This window comes from Dermacentor albipictus, chromosome 1 (assembly GCF_038994185.2).
Source record: "Dermacentor albipictus isolate Rhodes 1998 colony chromosome 1, USDA_Dalb.pri_finalv2, whole genome shotgun sequence".
Lineage (NCBI taxonomy): Eukaryota > Metazoa > Arthropoda > Arachnida > Ixodida > Ixodidae > Dermacentor > Dermacentor albipictus.
In genome coordinates, this window is record NC_091821.1 from 420,063,141 (window position 1) to 420,082,399 (window position 19,259).

Sequence of the window (19,259 nt, forward strand, 5' to 3'; positions counted from 1 at the left end):
CAACATGTGGATGGCACTAAGCAGGCTCACCTCGTACTTTGTGGAGCTATCCATACACAAAATCATGCGCTCAAGGAGGTGCCGCCTGTACAGGACTTTAACATTCTTGATGATGCCTTGGTCCATTGGCTGCAAAACAGCCGTCGTGTTTGCAAGCAAAAATGGGAGGCGTATTGCACTCAAGGCTGGCACATTCACGTGAGCACTGCAGTGATCGACAAGGAACAACACCTTGCGGTTCGAAGCAGCAAACTTGCGGTCCAGTTTGCTTATCCAGCTCTTGAAGATTTTGGCCGTCATCCACTCTTTCTTGTTCGCCTCATAGTCCACAGGCAGCGTCTTCACGCCTTTAAAACATCTCGGCTTCGCGGCTTTCCCGATCACAAGTAACCGACATCGTTCCGTGCCAGTCATGCTTGCCGCAATCAGCACCGACACTCTCTCCTTGCTGCGTTTGCCCCCAGCACAGTCGTCGTCCTTGAATGTCAGGGTCTTCTCTGGTAGAAGCCGATAGAAGAGTGCAGTCTGATCGGCATTGAAGATGTCTTCCGGTCTGTATTCGGCGAGATATTCACGCAGCTTTCCGTCCTTCCACGTGGCGCATGTTTCCTGGTTAACGGATGCCTTTTCACCACACACGCTCTTGAAAACCAGGTCATGGCGATCTTTAAAGCGCGTCAGCCATCCATCGGACGAAACGAAGTCATCGATCCCCAACATTGCTGCAAGCGTTCGGGCTTTCATCGCAACGATGTCTCCGCTGAGAGGAAGTTTGTTGCTCCTGGCCTCCTTAATCCAAACCAGCAGAGCCTTCTCCAACTCTGGGTAAGCGTCGGTGCGCATTCGCTTCCGAGAAGTCTTGAACTTGTCGTTCTCAAATGCATCGATTATTGTGCGCTTGTTCTTGATGTAGTTTGAGAGCGTGTTCGGCTTGATCTCGTACTTCCGCGCTGTGTCTTGTTTGGCGGCACCTCCCTTCTCAACTTCCTTCAAAATCTCGACTTTCATTGCCAGGTCGAGTGTGCGATAAGAGCCACGGTTTGCCATGGCTATAAACTGCGCGACTAGGTACAGTCAATTCCGAATCACCCGTGGAACAACCTAGCCTACGAGCTTCCCGCACAAAGGCGCTCGACCAACGCACGCCTCGACATACGCTGCGCACGCTGCAAGACTAATCTCGCACAATCTCGCCACAGCCAGTATGCAACGCTGCATGCACCTATGGCACCCGCGTGGCCTCGGCGATCAGCTCCGGCCACGCGCGGCAGCCGCACATGGCCACCCGCCGGAGGTGATCGCGGATACCACGGCAGCCGTAGCAATGAATAATCGCGCCGCTCCAAGAAGGATGGCGTTGTGGGCGGCTGCGGTGGCGATGACACCAATGCGGAGCACGGAACTGTTGCAACACTTGAAAAATTGCACATTCTACCAAAGAATGACGGTCACCTCGAGGATCCCGGCTGAAAATTAACTTCCAATTAAACAATATTACTGGATGAGGACTTCGAATTATCGAGCGATTTTTTCTATAGGATTACATGCAAAACTGACGGGACCAGCACTTCACTTCTAATTAACCGAAAATTCCAATTAAGCGGCTTCGAATTATCGGGAGTCGACTGTATATACTCATTGTAACTATGCCGTGCCCAGAAATGGTTCGATATATAGAATCATTCGATGTAAACGGGTTCGATATAGTCGGGTTCGACTGTACTTCCCATCATTCCCATGGTGGTACAACGACTGCAGTGCCAGAGTTCCGTCTAGTAATTATTGTAGGAAACTCTATGGTCTATACCACTGATTCCTGCGTTCTGTGTGCATAACGCACTGCGCTTTGGTTTAGTGTTGTAGCATTACTATTACTCTGGAATAAGGCATGAACAGTGGAGAATGATGCATGCTGCACATGCACATGCACAGTGATGTTCGGGGTGTTGTGTTCAGCTCTTGTGTTCTCAGCGATTGTTCAGCTTACAACCTTTCTTGAACATGCCAGCAAAATGTTACAAGGCACTGAATTTGTACAAATCTTGTTGCTGGACCCCAGCATAGGGAAAATGATTTTGTCGTTCAGAGGTGTCCACTTGCGTCTAGTGACGAGTGTTGTACGAAATCAATGTATAGCATTGCTTTGCCCGTGCACCCTTGAAACCCTGAAAAACAGGGTGAACGGTTTATGGCTATGCTGAGAAAATAAATTTACACATGTCTGCTCTTTATTTATTTTCTTCATGATTCATGGCAGGCTGTTTCATCAGTGTCAGCTTACCTGGTATAGCAACTGTGCCCACCCCACCTCCCACAGTCAGCATTAGCCGGGGAAGTGAACAGTGCTAATAGCAAAGTAATGGCTGTAATAAAGTCTTCTTGGTTCCCTCCTTCGACATTATTATGTCAAGGTTTTACTATATGCTGCAGTTATTCAATTATAATGCAGTCACGATTCATATCTTGTCTATTAATAATAAAACCTCATTCATAAGGTGAGAAAGAGGCCAAGGAAAGAAAAAAAATATACACACTAATATAAGCTGATATAAAGTAGCTGCCGGTTTATTCAGACTTGCCTGGGACTGCCCAATATACTGAATTACTAACACAGCCAATATGAAACAGAGGGCAAGGGAGCTTCAACATGTGGAGGCTTGGAGAGGGAGGGGGGTTCTCTAGGAGATAACGAAATTCGATTGGTGAAAACTTTCCCCTTGAGGTGTGGCTTGACCGCAGCTTGTGCCATTTGTCTGTGAAGCCACACCTCAAGGCAAAATTTGCATATAGTTCACATTCTACCTTTACTGTTAAAGGGCAACTCCAGCATTTTTTTCACCATGTTCGGATATTGTCATTTTCAAATGGCATAGACAGTCCTGTCACTGGTAGGGTGGTTCAATTTGCTTATAATCTCATTAATAATGTTAAATAACCAATAAAGAGGTATCAAAGCTCAATCGGGTTGCTGCTTCGTGTGACATCTGCAATAAGTCCATAATGTCAGATCCCACACTGCCATAATGTAATGTAATGTAATGTGTAAGCACGCAGAATGTGTGCTAAATGTGCAGTACATGTGGTGCTAATACCAAAAAGTGAAGCTGACTGTGTCTTCTGACAACATGGGGAGCTTTTCCAGCTCTCTCGAACTAGACAGCGATAATTTCAGCAACGATTTCAGCGACGATATGAGCGCTAAAGGATCGCTGTTTGCTTTTGACCCGCCACCACCACGCGAGGCAGCTGAAGTGCCCCAAGCTCAACTCATTGTGCTGCGGCAAGACGAAGAGAAGCACCAGTTACCATGCCTGTCAAAACGATTGTTGGTGGTCGTCTCGTAGAAAAAGGAGCCAGTCATCGTTTCTGGGTGAGGTGGCAGTGTAGTCCCCAACGTGACAAACACAGGGTGTCATACATTCATGGGCACAAGTCGGGAACACGCAACCAATCTTTTAAATTCATTTTCATGAAAACTCAATGACTTGCAGTTACATACTTTGGCACAGATAATCGGAGTGCAAAATAGAGCATAAATTCAAAATTTTATCAATATTCATGAACACCTGTATGTCGTCGGAGTTGGCCTTTAACTCTTTCGGGACCGGGGAAAAAACAGGCAATTCTGATGGGTGTCAAAAATTATTTTTTATTACGAATAGTCATTACGCTATATTGCTGCAATGTTTATCCAAATGTAGCTAATTAGATGGTCTTTCATGCATAAAGAAAGGTTAGACTTAAAAGTGATATATAATATTTTTAAAAAAATCTCAAATTCAAGATTTGCTGAAAGAACAACATAAAAAAGTTGGAAAAGTCATGGATATACAAGTGGAAAAACATAATAAAAAAATTCAAGATATACAAAATGTGCTACAATGCCTCCTTTCTTGCTTGTGAAAATTTGGCACGCGTATCTACAACTGTCTTTTTTTTGTGTGAAATCTAGCTTGCACCAGTGGTCAGCCACTCAGGTCCCACGGTTCTTGTGCCACTCGACGAAGCAGTTCCGGGCAGTCGTAAAACACAAGTGAACTTGGCATGTGCTGCAAAAGACATTAGTTTTGAGCTCGATTTTCTTCTGCTCATAGCACAGCTTGCAGTTTCTGCGTTTTGCCACTTTTTCCGGCTTGTGGAGTGCATGTTTTGCGACGGGTGGTGGAGGCGTGTGTGTTTGCTTGGCACCGTCAAGATTCAGAAGCTGCCGAATGAGCTCTTCTCTAAAAGCTAGGTGGTCAAACCCGGCAGTCCGTGCCAGCTCAGGAATCTCTGGGTGCAATGTGCGGTGAGCTTGGAAGAGTACGAAACTGTTCACACATGCAATATCGATGCAGTGGAAGAACAGAGTCTTCCACCACCGTACGCTTCTCATGAGAACATTATAATATCCAATCATTTGATCCGATTTATCTACGCCTAGCATGCCAGCATTATAATCATGGATCAGCAGAGGCTTTGTTATAGATATCTGAGTCCAGGAGTTTTGCCTTCTTTCCCTTCTTTTTGCGGTGACCGTGTCATTTGCAGTATGAACCGTGCTCATCATGTTGACAACACGCCGGTCTTTCCACTGAAGGTACAGGATGTTCTGATCGCGCAACCATCGAATGTCGCCACGTCGAGCTTTTTTTTCCCACCGTGCATCCTTCAGTTCGGCAGGAAATCCTCGGCGATCCTTGCGTGTGGTTCCGCAAGCCAATGTTTTTTGGCTGAGAAGATGACTGAACAGGCTAGTAGAAGTGTAAAAATTGTCCATAAAGATCCTGTAGCCCTGATCAAGATATGTGACACAGCTGGCAAACTACGTCGAAAGCTAAGCCATGGGGCCCTGGCTGCTCACGCTTACCGGTATACACACTAAACTGCACAGTATATCCGGTGCCAGGGTCAGCTAGGACCCACAGCTTGTAGCCCCATTTTGTTACTTTATCTTTGATATACTGTCGGATGCCTGACCGCCCTTTCGATTTCACCATGCGCTCATCCACGGAAAGATCGCGATGTGGCTGGAAAAGATTCGCTGACACTTCGTTCATGTGTTGCAGGAGCCACCACATGTATCGGAGCTTTCCTCTTGAACTTTGAGTGACATCGTCCAAGTCTGCAACTTGCAACATTGCGAGTAGAGCTATGAACCGGCGTCGCCGCATGATCCGTGGTGGGAGCAGACCGCTGTACAGATCTCCTACGTTCCAATACAGCTTCAGCCGAGGAACCTTCACAACGCCCATGTAAATTACGAGTCCGATAAACTTTAGCATTTCACTCGGGGTGACTTCTTCCCAAGATCCATCGGAACAAGCATGCGTTGGTTTTTCCAAAATGTGAGTCCAAGCATACTTGTTCGTGTTGTCACAAATTGTTTCGATCACATTCATCGAGAAAAACAGAAGAAAGAAGTCCAGAGCAGTCAAGAATTTCTTTGATCCGCTTCTGAGCGCCACGCCCACTTCTGCGTCCAAGTACACGCCAGGTTCCCGTCGCGGCGAAAACTCAATCCGCTTCTGCGCTGGCGGCAGCAGATCATTGCCGTAGCTTGTTGAGACCCTATCAAGTAAAGATAAAATAATGAGAACATATAGCGAGCCCGTTCACCTACTCCAGAAAGAAATGAATGTGGAACTATGCTCACCTTCGGCTACTAGATGAAGTCCGTGGCTCATCATCATCCGAATCGGAGTCCGAAATAAAATCGGAGCTGCCGAAGTCGTCTTCAGACTCTTCGCTGCTCGGTTCATCAAAAAAATCCGTTGCCGAAGCAGCGGAATCGCGCGATTGACGGCGTTCTTTTCGAGCGACCGGACGCGAGCATGACGCCATTTTCCACTGCGTCCGCCGCCGCCGCAATCGAGAAAATTCTCTCTCGCGTATCGCCACCTGCTGGAAATGAAAGAAACTATGCCGAAACCGAGAGTCTAGTTCCTGACGACCTCCTAGATGGAGCTACATGTCCAAGCGCGCGGAAATTTGAACGGGGCAGTGCGCGCAAAACCGTCGATCATATATGATCGATGGCCTATGGGCCGGTCCCGAAAGTGTTAAGTTGTTTAATTCTCAGTGAGGGCTATGTGTGCAAAAATAAGGTAATGCCTTAGATGCCGGATTGGTACAATTCGTGCTGTCATTTAATATCTGGATCACTGGAGATAGCGCACTGCGGCCGCCATAATAAAGCAATAACAGGCGGGGGGTGCCTTCAAAGATAAGGATACTGGGGGGGGGGGGAACTGACCTTATATTAGAATAAATAGGATAACTGTTGCCTTGGCTAGCATCTGGCTTGGCTTTCACTTCTCCTCATAAACTTATAGGACACAAAAGCAAAAAAATTTAAGCTCTAAATATCACAGCACATATGCCCTGTGCATTTTGCTATGGCCTCTGTCATTTCATAGGTATGTGCTGGAGACATGCTCAATAACAATTTCTTCTTTATTACAGGCATGACAAGCTGGGAGCATCTAAGGACATCGAGTCTCATGGAAGTAATAGCTCTAAGAAACCAAATGAGAGCTTGCAAAATGGCAAAGATAACGGTCATGCTAGAACAAAGTTAATTCACGCTGCACATGCCAAGTTATCATCAGTAGCTTCTGCTAGCATTACCGCTGACAATGTGTCCCTGACATCAACATGCTCAGTGAGACAGGAATGCCATTCAAACTTCTCAGAAGCTCCCATGGACGCAGAAATGCAGCTATGCAACCTGGGCACTGGCAGGAACTTGGAAGAAAGTGGTGAAAATCAATCTGAAAAGGTGCAAGATTGGCTTAAAAAGTGCGATAGCATTCCTCAGAAGAACCCACCTTCAGGACAGGAAAGGTCTGAAGCTCAGGAAAGCTGCAATGTTCCCACAGAAAAACAGCTTGGTTCGAACCGCTTCTTCACCATGGCCAATCAAGAATCTAGTGTTTCAGCAAAAAGAAATTCAGTGCTAGACGTTTCAGACACTGACCCATACAAGTTCATCCCAAGTCAAAAGTCTGTGCAAGCAGCACAGCGCGGTAAGAGGAGACGGCTCCGCGGGAGTGGCCGTGCAGCAGGCCTAACGGCAAAGCGTTCATCACGAAGAAAGTCTGACCATCAAAAGTCTGTGTGTGAGTTTGAGAATTTGAGAGACCTGTTTGCAGAAGGGGAGGCCCAAGAAAAAGATGATGCCCAAGAGCTTGAGATAGAGCTCTTTGTGACGCCAGGTGTCAGGCCCTGTGTTGAGAAAAAGGTTGTTAATCAGAGAAGGTCCCACACAACAGCAAGAAAGCGACCAAGGAAGATTAAGAGCAACCTACAGCTGAAGCCGTTGGAAGAGCAAGCAGAGGAACTTCAAAGAAAAATTTCAGAAGCTGAAAGCCATGAGCTTGTGATTGTGAAAGCTTTGCCTGAAAATGTGGAGGGCAGGCACACTGAAAAGATCAGGAATACTAATGCTCTGAAGGATGTTTCCAACCTGAAGGCCCAAGTAGAAAATAAGGTGCAAAATGTCACCGCATCGTCAGTGCGTATGTCGCCAAGTGAAGAAGAGAACCTGCTTCAGCAACCTCCTCCCGAGGTTGATGAGCCAATTACTTGCCAAGCAGGAAAGACCAGCACGATACTGCACTTCAAAACGCGTGTCGAACCAACGAAGGAAAAGGATATTGTTGATTTGTGTTCTGATGATGAAGGGAACAGGGTGGAAGCTTCCGAGAAATGCAAAGATTCAGCACCAGAAGGCATACCTGGCGAGGTGAGACCTGATGAGAGTTGCATTCACAATGACACACATAGAAATGCAGCCACCTCTGGTGGATCTTCTGCCGATGTCCTTTGCAGTTTGGGAGGTAAAGGCACCAAACAAAGTGACAGTGCTCCAGATGAACAGTGCCAGAAGGACAATCAGTCAGAGGAGCAGAGTAGTGGCCGTCCACTGTCTCTCAAGGACTTTGAAGGAATGTTCAAGAAGTCAAGCAGGAAAACATTTGACCTCAATGCTAGTACACAGGATTTGGAATCGCTCGGTAGTGGAGCGGTGGACACCCTTGAACTGATGACAGAAGTTTGCAATAGCCTGAAGCAGGTTCCGGCTAGTGAACCAGATATAGCCCCAGTGTATGATGAGCCACAATCTACAGTCATACACACCAACTGTGATGCAAACCCGCAAGTCAATGTACCACAAGTGAGAGATACAATGTTACCTCATGAAAATAACAAAGTAGACGGGTATTCTTGCTCTAGTAACAGTGCACACATGAGCAAAAATGACAGACACTCATCTTCGAGTTCCATCAGTTGTCCTGCTTCAATAGTTACTCCTGTTGTTGAACCAGGTGCCAAGGATGGTAGTGAGGATTTATGTCACGTGACCAATACTGAATCAGCTTGTCCAGCATGTAATGCACACCTCTCTTTAGTATGTGTGGATGGCATCATCAAAGTAATACTCAAAGGGCAGCCACAGAAGCCAGCCCTCGTAGAAGTAGGAATGTGCACCGAAAGGCCTTTTACAAAGGTCATCATTTGTAGAGAAGCTATGACTCAAACTGAGAGCTCTGATATTAAGGAACTTGATCCCGGAAGCTTTGGTGATAGTTCCTCAAGTTTGCCATCGCCTCACCTGCCGTCGATAGCACCTGATGCCATGCAAACACAAACTGCAGTGATTGAAAATGGTGCAACTGGCAAAGTGCTTCATAACACTAAGGATCGCTCTGTTTCAAACACTTCAATCCAGTGTAACAACAGTTCTGCGAGCGCCGCCTTTAGTGGCCTTGAGGAAGAGCCAGTCATGCTTGGTTTTGTGCAACATACAACACCGGCAGTTGAGGTTGCAGTGCTGAAAACTTCGAAAGAAAGTGTGGACTCCCACCATGCTAATAAGCAGATTCAAGGCACAGAAATACTATGCGAAAATACGGAAGATCAGGCAGTCCTGACAAGCCGATCTAACCTCTTTCAAGCATCACAGTTTGGGCTGAAGACAATTGTCGAAGACACTGAAGAGATGGACACTACCCCATCGATAGAATCAAAGAATATAGACAAACTCCCAAGCAGCAGTAGACCTTTGCTAAGTGAAGATAATCCTCCCAAATGTGATTGGGACGAAAACAGGGAAAATCAGAGTCAGCTTCAGTGTTCTGCTGAGAAGTCCCTGTTAAAGAGCCAAAATGAAGCCTTTTTGAGACGAGAGGGCGCGAAACTTCCAGAGCTTGGACGCAAATGTTCAGGTAGTGGTCTCCCTTCATGCCACCCTAAAAGAGTGCTACCTCAATATAAACAGAGCATAGGCTGCAGTTCCAAACATGATGGAATGGAGACAGGCAATAATGACATCAATTCTTGTAGTGGAGAAGAATGCTTTCCATCATACAAGCGTATGCACCAAAGCATACAAGAGGAGCGTCATGACCCCGAGGCATTGCCTACTGAAAACACCTGCCACCAGCCTGCACCTACCATGCATTCGTCTGGTGTCGCTAGTGGGCCAGTACCAGAAGCAAAGTTTGACCAAGACCTAAGCAGTTCTGTGACGCCTTCATTTGCAACAGCCTACGATGAATCTGATTTGCAGAAGGCCTCTTCACTTCGTGCACATGGTGCGTGTTCCCCTGAAAATGTTGTTGCCAGTGGTGGTCTCGAAGTAGTTGCCCCAAACCAAGACGACGGCCACACTTCGGAGGAGTCTTCACCATGGTCTTCTCCAATTCTCATCAGAAGGGCAGCTCCGCGAAGTGTCAGGAACAATGCAAGAAAGGCCTTGGTGTCCAGTGACACGACCTCTCGGGAAGAGACGCCTGACTCCTGCGAAATCATCGAGGCGTCTTCCAAAGCTGATTCAGGGCGCAAGTCATCCAGGCAGGTGCCTAGTATGGCCGTGGAAAGTGACAGCGACAGTGATCCTGTGACAGAATCGGAGGCCGAAGAGCTCCTGAGGCGTGCAGTGCAGGAAGACAACAGCGAAGAAGCTGCTGTCATTTTTGCTAAGCGAGCTGTTGCACCTCTTGAAGTAGGTAAAAAGCCACGTGTGCCAGTGCAGCAAATGTTGAAGAGGTCTTCCTTGTCTCCAGAAAGGCACCACAACATCGGGCGACCCACTCAGCAATCTGGAACACCTTCGCAAGGTGCGTGAAAAAGAACTGTTAATCTCAAAATGTGCCCCTGTTCATCAAACAGCATAAAAGGGGTGCTGAAAAATTCTAAACTTTACTATTTTATGAAATATCTTTAACATGCATTTAGGAAAGGCGTCTGGCTGTACACTATATATGCCAATCAAGATGTAAATTGGTCATTGTTTTGTCTGAATATTTTTTTCTTGCAGAAATTAATTCTGACAGATATTCACCATTATACACACTGTAAACATTAAGTTATGAGTGCTTGTCATATATGACTACTTTGTTCCAAATTTCAATGGGGATGGTTTCATAGTGAACCTATTGGCAAGGCTGGTGTATCAGCCGACAGAAGTGCTAAGCCATGTTTTTTGCACTGTGCCAGATCCCAGCTAAATCAATAGCTGAGGCCATTTTTTTTTTTGTAACTTTTGAAGAGCACCATTTTCAAACTTATATCTTTAAACTCTTTATTACTTTGAACTGATCAGAAGTTTGTTGGCTAACAACACCAAAACCAGCTTTAGGCTTGTGTGCTGTGGGCATTCTCCGGTACTTTGGTAGAGGTTACTAGTTTGTCAGTCCCTTTTAACTACTGTGAACATGAATTACATCATGCTGTTCTGCCTATGTCTTGTGTCGCCGTCATTTCTGTTGTGACGGCTATGTGCATAGATTTTGTAGGCCATAGTTTTGCAATGATGTATCAAGAGCCGCAACATAAGTGTTGTTCCCCCTCTTGACTTTCTCTTTCCCAATGGCACTAAGTGCTTGCTGTATTTACTGGAGATGTGAAATTTCATGAAATTTTGAGGGGCACGAAAGAAACTGGTTTCTTTCAGAAAACTACGAAAATTTGAAGATAAAAAGTAGATTGCGCATGGAGCTATGAAAAACCCGACACATTTAGTTCTTTAACACTGAAAAGAATATAATTGTTAAATTATTGCACCGTAAAAGTCCCAGCAGAGCTTCCGGGTTCAAAATCTAGGCACGATTTCACATGAAGGCATTTATTTCACAACAAAGTGTCAAGACTGACATTAGTGTCAATCTGCGTTTGATTAATTTCTGCTTGACATGTCAATACTTCACTGTGCAGTGGACAAAGCCTTCTGGACGTTGAGGTTCGAGTGCACGTACACTAGTTTTTGCAGGCAATCCGTTGCAAGTCTGTTTTGTAGCTTGGTGTGCACATTTCCAGTCTCTGACCAGTTTCTTTCACAGGCCGCAGAAGAAGGGGGAATCTGCAGTATGCAACAGGCCAGAGAGCTCAAGGGCGGTCTTTTTACTGTGTCTCTATCGTCGTCCCTTCCTTGTGTTTCAGGCTGTTGTGTAAGTTGCAATCAATCGACTAGCCCCGCAAGCAATTATACTTAAGGGTTGGTTGAAGCAAAGTACTTCCGACCATGTGGATGGATCCAGGTGCTTCACAGGCTCCCAAACTCCTTCTTTTGACCAAATTACCTTGCAGATTCTGTATACTGCGACGTTACTCAGAAGTTTCCCGACATACAGTGAGAGGTGCTCTGCCTGTAGAGAAATCCAGTCAAACGTGAGCACGGTCTGCACGTCACCAAGGTTCTTGTCATGATACGTTGGGTCTAATAGATTAGCAGCGATGGGAATGGGTCGCACACAAAACGGCTCATGGCCGTAGATTACACGCATTATATGAGCCTGTTCTCCTTGCGTCAAGGATCTAGTTTCCAGCCTCGCTGGGATCTCCCCTTTGATGGAATGAAATACTTCGAAGACGTCTGACAACAAGGTCTGGTCAGACTCAAGCTTAGTAATTGCTGGGGAGACTGGTGTCACAAAGTCCAAGCAGCTGCAAAGGTCCTTCCAAAACACATTCTCATCCAAGATGGCCTGGCGTATCAGTTTGGGCACCTCGATATCTTCCACATTACAGTCGCTTGCAGTGCTTCTTTGTTGTTGAGAAGACTTTGCAACGAGAGGGTGACAACGCCCAAGCTTGTCTTGCTAGCCAATTTGAGCGTTCTAAGATTTCCTTTATCGTTTCTTGACTCCTGTTTTCGTTGGAGCACAGCAGGACCTACATGAGTGCATTTCACATATTTGATTATTTTCATGGACATCTCATAAATTTCTTCAAAAGCTTTCAGGTGCCTAAGATCGTTGAGGAGCAGGTTCAGTCCATGTGCTGCACATGCATTGGTTGCAATGTGTGGAAATTTTTCAACAACTTTCTGGCGTGCTGCCTGCATGTTACTCGTAAACATTGTCGGTGACTAGGGCAACTACCTTGTGTCGTTGCAGAGAGACAGTGACGTTAGAGATCTCATTGCTCATGTAAGCCGCAGTGTGCCGGTTAGTGCCTGTTTCAACCGATTCGTAGAACATAGGCCTTGGTGTAGCGATGGCATAATTCGTGAGTGAATCTCTGCAGATGTTGGTCCATCCATCAGTGAATATGGTAAGGCATGTCGTATTCATCAGAGTCTCTTGCACATCAGTTTTTGTACGTTCATACTCAGCGTCAAGCAGGTAGCCACTCAAAACGTAACGGCTAGGTGGATTGTATGAAGGTTGAAGCATCTTGAAAGCAGCAAGCCAGCACTCGTTTTCCGCTAAAGAGAATGTGTTTGTCACATACACAGTCCTAGTCAAAGCTTCATCAATATTTTGTTGCATTCCGGGTGTGATTTTGTTAAAAGAAGAGAGACATGTGGATTTTTTAATTGAGATTGCTTCCACTGAGATACTGGAACTTTGGTACTCACTTGATGAAGCCGCCGCCGAGCTCCCAGATTGTTTGTTTTCAGATGGAATGTCGTGCAGCTCCTTCACCTCTTATGGGCACATTTTGCAGGACAACAGATGTTTCGTAAGGCTTGTAGCTTTAGGGAAACCAGGCGATGCATCACAGTACTTGCAGAATGCTTGCAGCTCTTTCCCCTCTGTAGGCAAGTCACACTCATCCGAATGTTTCCAAACGTGCGGCCGCAGACTAACCATTGTGGAAACTTAGCTATATATGCTATGGTGAAGTACTGGTGAATATTGTTACGCGAAGGATCAGTCGGTAAGACGAGCAACTATTTGCAGGTTATATTTGCAACTGCGGTTGCAACGCTGACCGGTTAGATTAACAGTGCGAGCCCAGTTCATTCTTCCTTCTCTTTTCTCGCATGATGGTGCCCACGCGCCTCGTTTAAACTATCAAATACCACACGCGTGTAGCATAATCCCCCGGCCCAGAAGCGACGTCCCAGAGCGGCTAAAGGTCATCACTGGAAGGGTGATACTGCTTCAATCGTGTAATGTGCATGATATCACTGGGCTGCGAAGCAGATAGGGTGTCGGGGGCAATCTCGTAGCTGACGGGAGTCACGGGACGAAGCACTCGGTACGGGCCTGTGTAAGGAGACAGCAGTTTTTCTGACAGGTCGACCGGACGTGACAGAGACCATAGAAGCACCAAAGAACCAGGCGGGAAGTGTACGTCTCGGGTGCCAGTCGTAAAAACGCCTTTCACTCTCTTGGGATTTCAGAAGGCAGTCACGGGCAATTTCCCTTGCGTGGGCTCAGCGCGATGGCGTCAAGTGCATATTCACTGGTCGGTGCCGCATGAACAGGGAGGGTTGTGTCAAGGGGCAGTGCTGGTTCTCGGCCGAACAGAAGGAAAAATGGAGAATAACCGGCTGTGTCGTGGCGCGAGCAGTTATAGGCAAATGTGACAAACGGTAGAGCGAGGTCCCAGTCAGTGTGGTCTGAAGAGAAATATTTCGTGAGCATGTCTGTGACAGTGCGATTGAGACGCTTTGTGAAACCATTTGTTTGCAGATGGTATGACATGGATAGCATGTGCCTCGTGGCATAGGACTGCAGGATGTCTGCGATAACTTTTGATGGGAATGTCCGACCGCAGTCTGTGAGAAGTTCTTGCGGAGCTCCATGTAATAAAATCGCGTCATGTAGAAGAAAATCTTCGGCATCTGTGGCGCAGCTTGTAGGAGGCGCTCGGGTGATGGCGTAATGAGTGGCGTAATCCGTGGCCACAGCGATCCACCTGTTCCCAGAGGTAGAAAGAGGAAAAAGGTCAAGTAAGTCCAAGCCAACCCAAAAGATTGGTCTGTGGGAAGCTCGAGTGGTTGAAGATACCCAGCAGGGAGCGTCGATGGTGTCTTGTGTTGCAGGCATTTCTCACACGCAGCTACGTATCTTCGAACGGAGCGAGCAAGCCCTGGCCAAAAGAAATGTTGGCTGATCTGGTCGTAGAAACATGACACATCCAGATGACTGGCAGTGGGGAGGTCGTGAAAATCATGGAGAACAGCCGAGCGAAGGTGTTTAGGGATCACAAGGAGTAATGCAGGGCTGTCGGGGTGAACGTTATGGCGGTAGAGTATGCCATCTTGAAGTGTGAATAAGTGAAGGGAACTGTCTGCAGGTCATGATTCCAGGCATTCAATGATGGTACACAAGGACGGGTCACGGCGCTGCTCGTCGGTGACATGGAGCAGTGGTAAAAGAGAGAACGCAGGTGTCGGTGTCAGTATCAGACGTAGAGGTCGCGCCTTCAACTGGATAGCAAAAGAGGCAATCTGCGTCCTGGTGTTGGCATCCAGACTTGTAAGTTAATGCATAGGGGTATTCCTGTAGTCGAAGGGCCCAATGACCGAGTTGGCCAGTAGGATTCTTGAGCGATGAAAACCAACAGAGTGCATGATAATCTGTGATTACTGAGAAGGGCTTGCCGTATAAATATGGGCGGAACTTTGAAACAGCCCAGATGAGAGCAAGACATTCGCGCTCAGTAATCGAATAGTTGCGCTCTGCAGTTGTCAGGAGCCGGCTAGAGTAGGCTATACCGCGGTCGTGTTCTTGTTGCCGTTGCGATAAGACGGCGCCGATCCCATAACCACTGGCATCGGTTCAGACCTCTGTAGGTGCGGACGACTCAAAGTGGGCCAAGACCGGTGGATTGGCGAAAATCGTAATAAGGCGTGAAAATGCGGCAGCCTGAGGGGAACCCCACAAAAAAGGCATGTCTTTCTTCAGAAGTTCAGTGAGTGGTCGAGCGATTGCTGCGAAACCTTTCACGAACCTTCGGAAATAAGAACAGAGCCCCACAAAACACCGGATGTCTTTGACGGACTGAGGTAGAGGAAAAGCTGTTACTGCTCGAACTATCTCCGGGTCGGGTTGTACTCTGGAAGCATCGACGAGATGTCCTAGCATTGTAATCTGTTGGCGCCCGAAGTGGCACTTCGATGAGTTTAATTGGAGCCCAGCCTTGTGGAAGACGTCAAGGATAGCTGCGATGCGCTCAAGGTGCATCTCAAATGTAGGAGAGAACACAAGGACGTCGTCGAGGTAACAAAGGAAAGTTGACCGTTTGAAACCTTGAAGCAGAAAGTCAATCATCCATTCGAACGTGGCGGGGGCATTGCATAAACCGAACGACATAACCTTGAATTGGTAGAGGCCATCTGAAGTGACAGAAGCGGTCTTTTCTTGGTCTTGCTCATCGATGGAATTCTGCCAATAACACGATCGAAGGTTGATGGACAAAAGGTATTTGGCACCGTGAAGACGAGCATCGTCAATTCGTGGTAAAGGGTAAACGTCCTTTTTAGTAATTTAGTTTAGGTGGCGATAATCAACACAGAAACGCCACGTGCCATCTTTCTTTTTGACGAGCACGACCGGCAGCACCCAAGGACTCGACGAGGGCTCAACAATGCCTCTGGCAAGCATCTTGTTTACTTCCTGCTGAATAACTTGCCGCTCTGCCGTGGACACGCGATACGGTCGGTGGTGGATGGGAACAGCATCACCAGTGTTTATCTGATGCTTAACAAGGGACATCTGACCAAGTGGTCGATTGTCAGTGTCAAATATGTCGCGGTAAGAGAGCAAAAGGTGATATATGGTGGCTGCTTGGTCAGGTGCGAAGTCCGGAGCAACCATGGGACGTAATAGGCTGTCGAAGTTCAAGGCATCCTGCGGGTAATCGGGAGGATCTGGAGATGCGTCGGCTGCAAAAGCAGTGACGTGGTCGTCTGTCACTGACCGGAGCGTGGCCACCGCTATGCCTTCATGTGGCACTTGCTTCGTCAAGCCAAAATTGATAACGGGGAGACACATCCGATTAGTTGCAAGGGTTACGACGGAGTGTGGCACAGAGATGTCGCGTGCAAGGTCACGAAGAGGTGAGACGTCATAGTCGCCATCAGGCACAGTTGTCGTTGAGGCCAATTCGACAAAGGTTGGGGCTTTTGAAGGTAAGGGAACGAACGCTGTAATGCAGAGGGTGTTCGGTTGTTTGGGGCGAATGTCTGAAAGAAGAGGAAGCTCAAGGCACAGCGTACCAGTGGCACAGTTGATGCGGGTAGAATGCGTCGTCAGAAAGTCGAGCCCGAAGATTAGGTCATGAGGGTAACTGGTCCGCACGGGGAACAGAACTGGAATTTGGCAGCCAGCAATTCCTATGGGAGCAGTGCACATACCCATGACAGCAACAGTGGTGCCAGTGGTGACTTGTACGGCTCGAGTGATGGCAGCCGTAAGAACTTTTTTAGGCGACTACGTGGGTTAGCATTCATTACGGACACTTGTGCTCTAGTATCAATTAATGCCGTCAACGGGACACTATCTACGGCTACTTCAGTTAGGTTTGTATTGGTGAAGAGCATCAACGGAGGATTTATGCAGGACGAGTGTGATGCAGCACTACCTCCAAGAGCTGCAAGGCCTAGTTTTCCGTCCATCAGTTTGGCGAGGAAAAGCAGCGAGGCTGGGGTGATGGGGACTGACTGCGTTGAGGCGATGGTGATTGCACGGAGGAGCGGCTGTCGGGAGATCAGAAGTAGGATACGGATGGCGAGGTGAATAATGGCGAGCATTGGTGTATGGGCGAGGAGCAGGGAATGAGCTCCTGTACGGCGGCATCCAGGTGGTGTGGCGGGGGAGGGATACATGACCAACGCAGTGGCAGCAGAAGCAGATCGGTTTGTCGTCTGGGGTTTGCCATTCAGCAGGATTGTGTGGTCTGGGAACGAAATACGAATGGGAATGGGTGCTGAATCAGGTCGGGAGACAGAGCAGGTGGTAGGGATGCCAAGGTTTGCAATTTCTTGCCCCACAACTGCTTGAATAACGGAGATAGTGGGGGCTGCTTTGTCAACGGTACCATCAGGGGGTCGTGGATGAAGGGAGGCCGGCTTGGCGCTTCAATCTCACGGCAAACGATATGTGTGACGTTCTCTTGAAATGGTTGTTTGGCGGTAAGAGCGGAGCAAGAGGACGTGGCAGGGGTGTTTGAGAGTCGTGAAAACTGTGGGACGACGCGGCAGCTTTTGGCTACCTTGAAGCGGCAGCATTCTTTGACGATGGTATCTGCGGTAGAAACGTTGTTATAGACGAGCAAATCGAAGGCGTCGTCCGCGATGCTTTTTAGGATATGGCCCGCCTTGTCAACCTCGGTCGTGTGCTCGTCAACTTGCCGGCAAAGTGCGAGCACTTCCTGCATGTAGGAGACATGCACGAAGTCGGTCGACGACTGGACACGGGTGGAAAGCTCTTTTCGAGCGGCCTGTTGGCGACCTGACAGGTTGCCAAGTAGGTCGCGAAGCCGCTCTTTGAAAATGTCCCAGCTGGAGAGCTCAAACTCATGGGTGCGAAACCAGACATGCGGTGCCCCGTCCAAATAAAAGATCACATTGGCAGGCATGATAGTAGGGTCCCAGTGGTGGCTTTGGCTAACACGCTCATACATGCTGAGCCAGTCGTCGATGTCAACGTCATTTTGGGCGGAGAATGTCCTAGGATCATGGAGACTAGGAACCGTAATGGAAGTCGCGGTTGGCGCCGCCGGTGTAGGTGGCGACGGGGTAGTTTCATCAGAAGCCATGGCTGAGGAGACGACGGTGCGACCGCTTCAGAGCTCCGTGGCGACGACGGGAACCACAATGTCATGCGAAGACTGAGTCAGTAAGATGGGCAACTATTTACAGGTTACATTTACAACAGTGGTTGCAGCGCTGACCGGTTAGATTCACAGCACGAGCCCAGCTCGTTCTTCCTCCTCTTTTCTCGAGTAATGGCGCCCATGCACCTCGTTCAAACAATCAAATACAACACGTGTGTAGCAATATGACTGAAATAATTGCATGTTAATGGGAGGACTATATACATTTAATTAGGAAAACATATTACAAGAAATAAAAACTTCACTGAAGTGCCCATCCACTTGGTTCACTCACATATGCTCTGTACAGTCGAGTTTGCGGATACTCTGGCGCCATTTGCCACAGCGATGTGACAGCACTGGGCAGGTGGCTCTGCGGATTGGCCAGCTGTCCATACACTGCACTTCATGTTGGCCACGGTTGGAGCAGGTTAGAACACCGCAGTGTCACAGTCACTTCGAATCAAGATAGCTCCTGATTCGGATCAAATTTCCCAGTTTCGATCAAGCGTGGTCGCTGCTGCACGGTCCAACAATTTGAATTGAGATAGTGTAGCCAGAGGTTTAGTTCAATTGGCATAATAGTGCTGGCGTCAGCCTTTTAAAAAAGGAACATTTAGGTACATCAAAAGAAGTGGCATTGCAACAGAATTTCGCAGGAAAGCTCTGCAATTTTTTTCTTGTTCTTTTTTTTTCAATTCATCCTGATTGAAAAAAAGAATGACTGAACTTTCCGAAATTTTCAATGTTTCCTTCAACAGCTCACATCTCTAGTATTTACTCTTGATAGCTCACTAAAGAACAGTGCAGTATGCAATGATGCTGTTAACACATATATGCATAATGTTATCTTGGCAGTCAAATTTGCTTGAAAGTTGGTTTTCTCGCAAAGAAAAAGTGAATGTACATGAAATGAACATGCGAAAATGTATGCATGGATTGGGTGCATGGGGTATTCGAGGACATAGCGCCGACTTCAGGAATAGCAGCAATATTTCTGGCAAGATTAGATATTATACCAATTTTTTAGAACTTTTATATTGTTTCTCAGGCAATTTCATAAAACTTTTCAATGAACACAGCCTTAATGATTCGGTTTCAGTAATGGCCCTCTGCTCAGATCAGATAGTACTTGTTGATGTTGACTAATGCTTCCATAACAGCAGCCTTTGGTGAGTATTTAGCATTGTGTGGCTATTTGTTAGTTTTCCTCTCTCAGTGAT

At 47.3% G+C, this 19,259-nt stretch overlaps 1 protein-coding gene across 1 annotated transcript in view; it reads left to right on the forward strand.

The window, feature by feature from the left end:
* LOC135900392 (uncharacterized) overlaps positions 1-19,259 on the forward strand; it is a 68,260-nt gene that overhangs the window by 21,819 nt on the left and 27,182 nt on the right. The window contains exon 8 of the mRNA XM_065429882.2: positions 6,445-10,103. Within this exon, the coding sequence (XP_065285954.1) occupies positions 6,445-10,103 (3,659 nt within the window). The remainder of the gene's footprint in view (positions 1-6,444; positions 10,104-19,259) is intronic.